At 41.4% G+C, this 12,681-nt stretch overlaps 1 protein-coding gene across 1 annotated transcript in view; it reads right to left on the reverse strand.

Annotated features, from left to right (window-relative positions):
- Positions 1-209: 209 nt before the first annotated feature.
- LOC6603701 (homeobox protein extradenticle) overlaps positions 210-12,681 on the reverse strand; it is a 38,709-nt gene continuing 26,237 nt past the window's right edge. Inside the window, exons 3-5 of the mRNA XM_026990946.1 lie at positions 1,203-1,521; positions 874-1,132; positions 210-816 (exon numbers count right to left, since the gene is read on the reverse strand). Coding sequence (XP_026846747.1) covers positions 529-816; positions 874-1,132; positions 1,203-1,521 — 866 coding nt within the window. The 3' untranslated portion in view covers positions 210-528. The remainder of the gene's footprint in view (positions 817-873; positions 1,133-1,202; positions 1,522-12,681) is intronic.

A 12,681-nucleotide genomic window follows, 5' to 3' on the forward strand; every position in this document is an offset into this window, starting at 1 on the left:
CATGCGCACCAATCTCTACCACTTCGTACCTTCAGTTTTCACTACAAACAATAGCTTTTCACTTAAAAGAAAAAAGAAACGGTTGTTTAGTATTCTTTAAAGTTTATTTGTGGCTTTTACGTACAGTTTTAAAATTCACCACTTTTGCGTTAGGTGGATTGAGTAGTCATATTCAAAGCAGCAAAATAAATATGTATTAGAAAAAAATGTATAAGAAAAGAATTCTGTTTAATTTACTGTTGGAAAAAAATGGAAGCAAAATGTACTTCAAAGATAATGTTATCTATTAATGAATATAAACTTATTTAAAAATACGCGTTAGATATCCGTATGCCATTGGGTGAGTACTATTATTAAGATTTAATCGTATACAGTATTGTTGGTATGGTATTCTGGCCAGACTAACACACACGCGCAGCTCAGTAGTAATATGTATATATATAAAGTGCATTAGTTTCGATTACGATAACTTGCCCATATAAAGATGCCATCAATATAGATTAATAGATATTTTGATAAAATTTATTTTCAAGGGCTAAGATCCTGGTGGAGGTTGGGATCGTAACCGCCCATGCTATTATCGTAAGGTTGCTGCTGATCGTAGCCACCGGAGCCCATGGTATAACCCATTGAATCCTGTGGCGGAGCTGGTGACATCATGGGTGTTGTTGTGCCACTGGGCGGACCTGCCATCGAATAGGGGGAAGCACCTGCTGCCTTTTTGGCTGCATACAAATTGGCCTCTTCTTGTGCCTTACCAATGTTCTTTTTATAACGAATGCGTTTATTGCCAAACCAATTGGATACTTGTGAGACCTGGTGATAGATACGATTATACCACAGCCGTAAGGAATGATTGATTTCCAAACTCACCGTTATTCCGCACTTACGCGCCAGCTCCTCCTTGGCCTCCTCGGATGGATATGGGTTACTTAAATGACTATAAAAGTATTCATTGAGGATTTCTGATGCTTGCTTGCTAAAATTACGCCGCTTTCGACGTGCGTCTAGAAAGCGCGAACGAAGAATCATTACAGCTTCGCATGTCGACTGCTTCAGCTGCATTTGTATAGAGCTAAACTTTTTGTGAATGATCTGTACCATTCGCTCGATTTCTTTGGGCGTAATGGGTCTGGGTCAAAGAAAAAGAATGAATTGAATTTAAATATACTAAATAAGTCACTCATCCTAAATTGTATTACCTGGTTCGACTCTGCTCACGCAGAAGATTCATAACGTGCGTAGTGAACTCGTTACAAGCCTGCTCGTACTTCTCTAGCTCTTGGTGATAGATCTGACGAATCTGCGCCAACTTTGCGCGATAGTCTGAGTGTTCAATGGCATTGTCAGCACCATCAATCGATAGCGAGCCACCCTGACTAGCAGCTGCTGCGGATGCAGCTGCTGCGCCTCCACCACCTTTTTCGGGACCAGCAACGCCCTCGGCAATCAGCATATTATCTAGTCGCATCAGTTGCGGGTCTGGTGGTTCTTCTTCCTGAGTATTGCGAATTGAAAGAACTGTAAAAATTAAACATATAAAAAAATAGATTTTGAAATTATTTTTTATCTATTACTTCAGTATCTAAATTTAGTATTTTAGTAGTTCTTTATTTTTCGATCGTTCGTCTAAGACTGTATATACGAGTAACGTGTATATTATTTTGAGATTTAAAAGTTCGCTTTCTTGGAATCGTTTTTATTTGATGTCGAAAATATATTTTATTTGGACATCACCAATGTATTTATTTATTTTATTTACAAAACTGTAACCTTATATGAACCCTACAGCAGGGTTTTTATACCCGATACTCAAAGAGTATAGGAGTACACCTAATTCTGTTTTTATACTGTAGATTGGTTCCTGAAAAAACCATGTAAGAAATGCATTGACCGTATGAAAAAAAAGTGATTGGTTCCTTGTCTGTAAAACATATATATTATTATTTATTATTTATTTTCAAGCTTTCAAGTAGGACATACTTTTTGTTTGTTTTATTACTTTTTTAAATTTGAATTATTTATTTTACTATTTTTATTTATTTGTTCTATTATTTTTATTTATTTTCTTTCTTTTAGTGAATTTTTTAATTTTATTTTATTGATTTCCAAAATGTTTGTAACTTTAAAGCTAAATTGAGTTGCGCTCCTAATGGTTTTTATGCCATGGTGAAGATTGTTCCATAAGCGAATAGCGTTAATGCAGAACTACCTCTTCGAGCAAAGCGATTCAATTCGAGAGTGATGCAGCGGTGTTAAGTTTGCGATAAAGGTAAATCGGTCATTGGGTGGTCACAATTTTATGAAAGTATACTAAGGTTTTAAAATATATCCATGAGGTCAAGTTGAGGTGAAGTATTTTACGAGAATGGTGCGAAACATAGTCAAAACGACTTAAAAGCATAACGGACAATTGAATTAAAGCCTACTACTAGTGTAAGCCTACTACTAGTGTGTGCAAGTCACGAGCGTCACAATGACCAACAATTTCTACCCCATAAAAGAGAGTGGGGATGAGAATGTCTTTAGCAATTAATAGTCTTATTTCTTCTGGCAAAAAAGTTGTAAATGCTGAGAGGTGACGCAACAGACCATATGTACGTCCAGTTGCCTTTGATATATGTTTACTCTATGACAGAGTACTACTGAATATTATCCCCAGATTAACTGCACAATCTTCGTAGGAAATAGGTGTATTGCCTATGTATAATGTATACGAGAGATTTTTTGTATCAATCCGTTTTTTTACAATTAAAATTTTTTAGGATTTAAATATGTATTTAAATTGGAGAATTTAAATTAGGAAAAAGTTGGAAAAACAAATTTGCGAACAAAAAATGTCTTTATCAAACACGTCTGATTGCATAGTTCATCATTATTATATATGCACTACTGGCCAAAATAATAAGTACATCGGTGTCGTGCTAGTTTGTTATGGAATAGCTCGAAGGTTTGTAAATTTAAGGATGCCAATTGTTTATATTTGGAAAGGTTACAGTTTTGCCACATATTTAAATCAAAAATTAAAGTGGGGAACCATCTTAATAAAATTCTATGCATACATTTTTGCTGAATGGGCATTTTTGGTCTGGCCAAAATAATAAGTACACTGGTGTTATTTATAAATTTTAAAGGATTAGATAAGGATTTGGTCAAAGGATTGTTTGTTTTTATTGAGTTCTTTCATATTTAAGTACACGAGAGTTAAAAAAAATCTTCAGATAGGCCGTACTCCTGAAGAAAAGAAGTTTTCCATAAGTCTTCAAAAAGAAAGGAAAATTCTCCGGGAAATTGCGAAAAGTCTTGGATGCTCGGAATTTTTTGTTCAGAATGCTTTAATATCTAAAGTGCTTATTGAAAATCAAGGATGGAAAAAGAAATCGTTACAAACAACGGACACCCGCATCATCAGTCTTGCAAAAAAGGATCAGTTCATGTCTTCCAAGGCCATATTCGCTCAAATTGGCAAAAAAAAAATCAGGTCTGATGGTTCGTCGGAGACTTCAATATACAGACCTAACAGGACGTATAGTCCGAAAAGTTTCCTTACTCCGAGTAAAAAGTTTGAAGATGAGGCGAAAAGTTGTTGAAAATCATTTGGCATGATCTGGGTCAGATGGGTCTTAGAAGTGGAATAATATATTATTGAGAGACGAAACAAAAACAAATCTTTTTGATAATGACTCCAGAATTTGAAAACCTTTGGGGTGACATAAAACTTCGAATTGGTAAAAATTCTTTTCGAAAAAAAACGAGGGGGAACGTTGTGAGTTGCTGCGGACACCGCAACTCTACGGTTATACCCGATACTAAGGCAGTATGGCTCTCCTCCGGCAGACGCCGCTAATATTTAACGACACGACAAAGAGTGCGTGCGAGAGAGACAGAAAATCAGTCTGAGCGTGACGTCGGGCGCTGCGTAGCCAATGCAAATTGATTTGTTCCTTTTGGCTACAAAAATTATCTGATCTGATCCAGATTCAGCAATCTGATAGATATGGTCATTATCTATGATTCTGCGTTTTTAGTTTTCTCAAATCTGCAATATTGTGGATGCAACAGATTTTCGTCCTTTGTGGGGGCGGATGGGGGTGGGGCGAAATTCTGAGATATACGTTTTATAGTGACATCTTAAAGGAGTGTGTGTACCAAATTTGGTTACTCTAGCCTTAATAGTCTCTGAGATTTGTGGTTGCCTCAGATTTTCGTCCTTTGCGGGGGCGGAAGGGGGTGTGGCGAAATTTGGACAGGAAACGGTCAAGGTCCGATATCACAGGAGTGTGGATACCAAATTTGGTTGCTCTGGCTTTTATAGGTTCTGAGATCCTTGAACTCATATTTTGCAATTGGCAAAACCGACCATGAAACCTGTGTGTTAGAGTGAGACAGAGCGAGAAAAAGTGAAATTGTTTTCGTGATTCTGGCTGTAATAATTATACGATCTGGTTCAGATTTTGCACTCTAGAAGATTTAGTCATCTTCTACGATTCTGCGTTTTTAGTTTTCTCGTATCGTCGAAATTGTGGATGCCACAGATTTTCGCCCTTTATGGGGGCGGAAGTGGGCGGGGCAAAGTTTTGAAATATTTTTGGAGCAGTGACATATTACAGAAGTCTGGATCCAAAACATCGTTGCTCTAGCTCTTATAGTCTTTGAGCATTAGGCGCTGAAGGGGACGGACAGACGGACGGACGGACAGACAGACAGGGCTCAATCGACTCGGCTATTGATGCTGATCAAGAATATATATACTTTATAGGGTCGGAAACGATTCCTTCTGGACGTTACACACATCCACTTTTACCACAAATCTAATATACCCCAATACTCATTTTGAGTATCGGGTATAAAAAGAATTGTGGAGAATTTGTGCAAAAAACGTGGTGAGATTCCAGTGGAGACTTGCCGCAAACTTATTGCTAGTATGCCAAGAAGAATGGCCGAAGTCATCCAAAACGAGGGGGAACGTTGTGAGTTGCTGCGGACACCGCAACTCTACAGTTATATCCGATACTAAGTCAGTATGGCTCTCCTCCGGCAGACGCCGTGAATATTAAACGACACGACAAAGAGTGCGTGCGAGAGAGACAGAAAATCAGTCTGAGCGTGACGTCGGGCGCTGCGTAGCCAGTGCAAATTGATTTGTTCCCTTTGGCTATAAAAATAATCTGATCTGATCCAAATTCAGCAATCTGATAGATATGGTCAAATCAAGTCAAATCCCGCGCATTTTGCGTGGACTACGCTGTCGCAGAGCCAGCAGGGGACATTCGGCTGATCGTGAGTGATCTGCTTCTTGCAGGTTTTTTTGGCGCAGACCACAGCGAATTCCATTTTTATTATTTAAATATTTTCTTAAGAAAATTTACGAAGAAAAATTAAAATTAAAAAAATTAAAATTTCCAAATTGGTATCAGACCAATGTGCCAGACAACGCTCAAAGCGGAATTGGTAAGAAAAAAAAAAGGAGAGCAGAGTGGAGAGCGGTTATAGCGAGAGCTACTAAACAGAGAGCGCTATTGCTCAGAAAGTTGAAAGAGCGAGAGAGAAAGAACAGTTATTGAAGTTGAGGTGATAGCGAGAGAGTGATAAAACAACAAAAGCTACCAGACGAGAGCGGACTGCAATGCAATACTCACTCACTGCAACAACACAACACAAACCGACGCCGAAAAATAAAAAGTTAAATAATATTTTAACACAAATCAAAAGGCATGCACTCGCGTAAAAGAATTGGTTTCCAGATTGTTGTCTGGTTAGGGAGTATAATTAGAATTTAGTTAGGAAAACACCGGCTGTTTATTCGAAACAAAACGAAACGAGGGGGAACGTTGTGAGTTGCTGCGGACACCGCAACTCTACGGTTATACCCGATACTAAGTCAGTATGGCTCTCCTCCGGCAGACGCCGCTAATATTAAACGACACGACAAAGAGTGCGTGCGAGAGAGACAGAAAATCAGTCTGAGCGTGACGTCGGGCGCTGCGTAGCCACTGCAAATTGATTTGTTCCTTTTGGCTATAAAAATGATCTGATCTGATCCCGATTCAGCAACCTGATAGATATGGTCATTATTTATGATTCTGCGTTTTTAGTTTTCTCGAATGTGCAATATTGTTGATGCAACAGATTTTCGTCCTTTGTGTGGGCGGAAGGGGGTGGGGCGAAATTTTGAGATATACGTTTTATAGTGAGATCTAACAGGAGTACGGACACTAAATTTGGTTACTCTAGCCTTAATACTCTCTGAGATTTGTGAATATCCCCAGATTTGCATCCTTTGCGGGGGCGGAAGGGGGTTTGGCGAAATTTTGAAACAAACTCGTCTCGTTCTGATATATTAGGAGTGTGGATACCAAATTTGGTTGCTCTAGCTTTTATAGTCTCTGAGATCTAGGCGCTAATGTTTTACTCTAAGCAAAGCCGCCTATGCTACGTGTGTGTTAGAGAGAGACAGGGCAAGAAAAAATGAAATTGTTTTCTTGATGCTGGCTATAATAATAATACGATCCAATTCAGATTCTGCAGTCTAAAAGATATGGTCATTCTCTACGATTCTGCGTTTTTAGTTTTCTCGTATCTTTAAAATTGTGGATGGCACAGATTTTCGCCCTTTGTGGGGGCGGAAATGGGCGGGGCAAAGTTTTGAAATATTTTTGTAGCAGTGACATATCACAGAAGTCTGGATCCAAAACATCGTTGCTCTAGCTCTTATAGTCTTTGAGCACTAGGCGCTGAAGGGGACGGACAGACGGACGGACAGACAAACAGGGCTCAATCGACTCGGCTATTGATGCTGATCAAGAATATATATACTTTATAGGGTCGCAAACGATTCCTTCTGGACGTTACACACATCCACTTTTACCACAAATCTAATATACCCCAATACTCATTTTGAGTATCGTGTATAAAAATGCGGAGCGCAAAACAAAAACACGTCTGATCACTACGAAAGAGAACGGATTATGATTCTGCGTTTTTAGTTTTCTCGAATGTGCAATATTGTGGATGCAACAGATTTTCGTCCTTTGTAGGGGCGGAAGGGGGTGTGGCGAAATTTTAAAACAAACTCGTCTCGGTCCGATATATTAGGAGTGTGGAGTGCTGAAGGGGACGGACAGACGGACGGACGGACAGACAGACATGACTCAATCGACTCGGCTATTGATGCTGATCAAGAATATATATACTTTATGGGGTCGGAAACGTTTCCTTCTGGACGTTACACACGTCCACTTTTACCACAAATCTAATATACCCCAATACTCATTTTGAGTATTGCTACAAAAATATTTCAAAACTTCGCCCCGCCCACTTCCGCCCACACAAAGGACGAAAATCTGTGGCATCCACAATTTTAAAGATATGAGAAAACCAAAAACGCAGAATCGTAGAGAATGACCATATTTCTTAGACTGCAGAATCTGAATTGGATCGTATTATTATTATAGCCAGCATCAAGAAAACAATTTCATTTTTTCTCGCCCTGTCTCTCTCTAACACACACGTAGCATAGGCGGCTTTGCTTAGAGCAAAACACTAGCGCCTAGATCTCAGAGACTATCCAGTGGCATCCACAATATTGAAGATACGAGAAAACTAAAAACGCAGAATCATAGATAATGATCATATCTATCAGGTTTCTGGATCAGATCAGATCATTTTTATAGCCAAAGGGAACAAATCAATTTGCACTGGCTACGCAGCGCCCGACGTCACGCTCAGACTGATTTTCTGTCTCTCTCGCACGCACTCTTTGTCGTGTCGTTTAATATTAGCGGCGTCTGCCGGAGGAGAGCCATACTGACTAAGTATCGGGTATAAATTTAGCAGCAACTCACAACGTTCCCCCTCGTATTTTCTAAAAACTGCTTTAATTTTAAAGATTTTAAGATTTGTGTTGTATTCAATACCGTATGAGCTAGAGGGTTTCTTCTGCAATACTGGCCATTTCACCCACTGTGCAGTATTAAACAATAATTAGAGGAAAGAAACAAATTGAAGCACAGTCTGGCCGGCAATTCCGTGTAGAACCTTCTGCAAAATGTTATGCGAAGATCACTTTTTTTTTATCGCCTATTTTATCTTGCCTAACTATGAAAAAAACACCACAATTTATGAAGCTGTGCCAATATTATTGCAGCCGTCAATTCTTCTCCGATTGGCGGCACCAATCTTTGATGAATGATGCATGAATGCTGTTACTCCCACCACAGAGGAGAAACATCAGCAAAACACTGCCGAGGCAAGTGTTGGCCACAACAGTCAGACGACCAGCAGATCGGACAGAAAACCCAAATGCACGTCGGCCGACAAGAGCACCAATGGGGACATTGATGACATCTGGAAAACCAAAACATCTTCAGCCAACTCGTGAAGAATGTGACCAAGGGTCACCGTCTGGGTGATCATGCCGATGACAAACACCAGACAACGGCCACTGGCACTCAAAAGATATCGCCGTCAAAAAAGTAACATATGCCACATCCCCGATCATGTTGCCCAAAAATAATATTGCTTGCCTGGAGATCGCCTTTGAGCGCAGTGTCCGACCCGTTTACCAGTGTTCAGAACTGAATGGCAATTTGGTTAGCGGTGTATATATATACTGCTGTAGGATACTTTTTATATCGTTCGACCGCGCTCCCGTGTGATAGGACATAAACGTCATCACAGTAGACGTTAAAATACTAAAATGAACATGATAAAATAAAAAATCTGCTTATGTATTGCCTCTAAGGCAGAAAAAAGTTGACCGGGTCATTTAAAAATTGTTCGCTATAAATTAGCCACATTTAATTCAGAAAATTTTTTTGTTGTGTGGCAGATCAACTTCTTCCGGGTGGTTAGCTAGTACATAATAAAAACTTCATGGCATCATTAGAACAGCTTATAGGTATTGTGAATTAATCAAAAATTGAGAAATTCAATCACTAACTAACTGTTTAAATTAATAAATTGATCCAAGGTTTTAGATGTGCTTATATTTATGGTAACGATAACATCAAGTGTTGCGTGACCTTCCCTCTATGCGGCGATTATTGTTTATTTGCTCGTAATTATGAAGTCTAGTGTGAGTTAGGCTAGGGCAAAGCGGGAGCGCAAGAAAAGCTCGCTCTCTCGCTCTTGGTGAATTCGCCCCGCTTTGCCACCGTAGGTTAGCTAGAGTAAGAGATTTTGCATTGTGAAGAAAATATAGATGTTCGCTAACATTGAAGGAGATCGAGCGTATCCATTTTCGCCCCGCCGAATAAATAACTAAATTACACAAAGTTTTCGCTAATTTCAATTGGAAAAACTCTTATAATTTTTCAATTGTGACCAGCCAACAAAACTAATTCGCAGCAATTACGCAGTTTATTTGATAACAATTCTGCATTTTTTAGTTCTCAGAAGAACCAAAAAACTCGAAATAAAGGGTAGGAATTTCTCGACTACTCATCGTTGCTGTTCAGTTGCAGAAGTATGCTTAAGTAATTGGACGGTTTGCTAAGGGTTAAACTACAAAGAGAGTGAGAGCGCTCTAACTGCAATTGCCCACTCGGAGAACGGCGTCGTTTCATGCTAGGGCGGCGTAACCTCGTCTCCGATCACCAAGAAGAGTCTTTGTTTGCGTGTCGACGAAATTACAACGACAATTAGCAGTTGCAGCCGGCCGCGCTTAAACCCGTATTACCCATTACATTGTACTCTATACGCGATTACGATTAAAGTTTAAGTTGATTGAAGTATAAATTAATAAATCTCGAATTGTCTATATCGTGTAGTACATTATTAAACGCAAAGATTCCCCAGAGCATTTCTGCTCAACATTGAAAGCTCGTATCGAGGATTTCACAACATTTTTGGTGGCCCATGAGGGGAACCGCGTTTAATTCGTACTGCATATGATTCTACCTCGTTCCGCGTTCAGTTAAATGTACAAACAAAATCATATTTTACCGGCTGCAACGGTAAACGGCAAACACAACGCAAACCAACGGTTTATCCAACAGCCGCTATCTCTCGAACGAAGCAGGGACAAAGAAGACCAGACGATAGCTCTACGCCTGGACAGTGGCCTCACTGCAGCACACAAAAGGCAACTCAAGCCGACGGTTAGACAGCAGCCTCTCTCTCGTGCAAAGCAGAAACCAAGAGACCAACGAGCGTTCTGTTGCTGCACATCATCTCTAGACACAAGGCCTCAACTCAACGCTCACAGTAGCACAGTTTCTGCTCTCCGCTCGCACAACACCAACAAGAACGACTCGCAAGTTCTCTTAAGCTACGCTTTAAGCAAAGAGAAGCACTCCCGAGTACCAGAGTAAGTGTTTCGTTGTGGGTATTTTGTACAAGGCAAAGAGAGTGCAACTAAGGGTGAGAAAGGTACATACACATATAACAGCAACATGTCAACAGCCGAGTCCCACGATCTCGAAGCCGATCCTCAGGTGGAGATCGACAATCTCAGTAATATTCAGACAAATCTCATTGCGAGGGTTAATCAAACGGTTCGTAATTTCAGAAAGGATGGCGCAGATCGGAAAACAAAAGCTTATTTTCAAACGCGCTTACAAACTTTGCAACGGTTCTTAGGTGAATTTGAGCAAAATCATCAACGTTTACTAATACTTCGATGTCCAAGTACGCATAGTTATGTGTCCAGCGAAGTGGCCTTTCGCTTTGATGAAGACTATACAACGGCATTCAGCATCATATCAGAGGCCTACGAAAATGTATGTCCAAGAGCACCACCGGTACAGCAGAATCCAGAGCCAGCAAATCCATCGGTATCATCAGTACCGACATTTACAGGCAAGTTTGTGGATTGGCCGGCATTTCACGATGCATTTGTTCAACTCATCCATAAACTGTCCGACGTCCAAAGGTTTCATTTCCTGAAGCAAGCTCTTCCCTCGGATCGCGACGAGGATATTCAGCAGATGGCGCTTGCGGGAAATAACTATGCAACAGCTTGGAGTCTCGTCCTCAAGCGATACGACAACAAACGGCTGCAGTTTATGTACCATATGAACGGTTTGTATGACTTGCCACAGTTGACAAAGGAGCAGTCTGCTGATATAAAACATATGCTTAATGTTGCGACGGTTTGTCTCAATGCTTTCAAGAATCTAGATGTTCAGCATTGGATGGCTCATCATCTCACTTCCAGACTGCCAAGCCCGACCCTGCAAGCTTGGGAGCTCCATCTCGGGAGCTCTGCCGAACTTGCCACATTTTCTCAGCTACAATCATTTCTCAACGACCGTCTCGTCAGCATCGATGTGTTCGAAAATCGAGGCCACTCCACGACGCGGACCCCTGTGCCGCAGCCTGTCAATCAAAGGCACCCGAAGAAGTCAGTTGGCAACGTAACATACAAGGGCAACAGTTTCCACGCCAAGACTGCGGTGGCCGAACACACTCGCTGCCCTCACTGTAGCGACAGTCACAATCTTCGGCATTGCCCGGACCTTTTGTCCAAGGACTGCTTTGCAAGGAAAGCCATCGTCGATCATGCAAAGGCATGCCTCAACTGTCTGAGCCGTTCCCATGCACTTTCAAAATGTACCAGTAAAAGGAACTGCACGCAGTGTGGTCAAAGACACCATACACTGCTGCACTTCCCAACTCCTGCTCAGGTGGCAACGCAGCCTCACGCAGCCTCCCATAGCGCTCGTTCCGGTAACTCCTGGCAGTATACAACGAGCGACTCATCTGGCAGGGCTACACCTACGCAACTCTACGCTAGGACCCCACTTCCTACTCAGAGCACTGCACAGCCTCTCCCAGGTGTTCCCAACACTAGTTCACATACTCTGCGCAACTAGTCTCCGCTACGGCAACGCATCACGGACCCAGCACAGTCCTTCTGGCCACTGCCCTGGTCACAATCCACAACCCCCACACTGGCCAATCAGCTGTGGTACGTACGTTAGTGGATTCAGGCTCGGAAGGAACCCTCATTACAGAGCACACAGTGCAGGCTCTCAACCTCAAGCGGCATCCAATTTCGGCAGAAATTGCTGGAGTTGGGACCACCTCCAAGAACAGGTGTACCTACACTACAGAATTGTCATTAAGTTCTTGTTCTTCGCAGTTTTGTACTACCATTGATACTGCGTTTATACTTAAAACGCTATCAAATTGCAGCAATGTCCTCATTTGAACGGAATAGAACTCGCCGATCCCAGGTTCTACAAACCACAACGGATTAATCTTCTGCTGGGAGCGGACGTAATCCCACAGATCCTGCTTTCAGATATCCGCAGAGGAAAGGAGAACCAACCAATTTCACAGCACACCCAGCTTGGCTGGATAGTCTTTGGTCGAGCCACTTCCACACGCTCACACGCTGTCACCATTAGATGTCACCACAACAGGCTAGAGAATCTCGTCCAGAAATTCTTCGAAATGGAGCATCTCGGTTCTGCAAAACAGCTCACACCAGAAGAGCGATGGTGCGAGGAGCATTTTAAACGAACTCACATCCGTCAACGGAACGGCAAGTATTTGGTACGGTTACCACTTAAGCGTTTGTTTGACCCTTCGCAGGTGCTAGGCAAATCACGTCAAATCGCGATGAATCGATTCCAAATGCTTCAACGAAGATTCCAAAGGCAGCCGGAGCTGCAAGCCTAATATTCGGAAGTCATGAATGAGTACTTTCAACTAGGCCAGGTGACCAAAGTAACA

This window comes from Drosophila persimilis, unplaced genomic scaffold (assembly GCF_003286085.1).
Source record: "Drosophila persimilis strain 14011-0111.01,24,50 unplaced genomic scaffold, DperRS2 tig00000631-arrow-arrow-pilon, whole genome shotgun sequence".
Taxonomy (NCBI): Eukaryota; Metazoa; Arthropoda; class Insecta; order Diptera; family Drosophilidae; genus Drosophila; species Drosophila persimilis.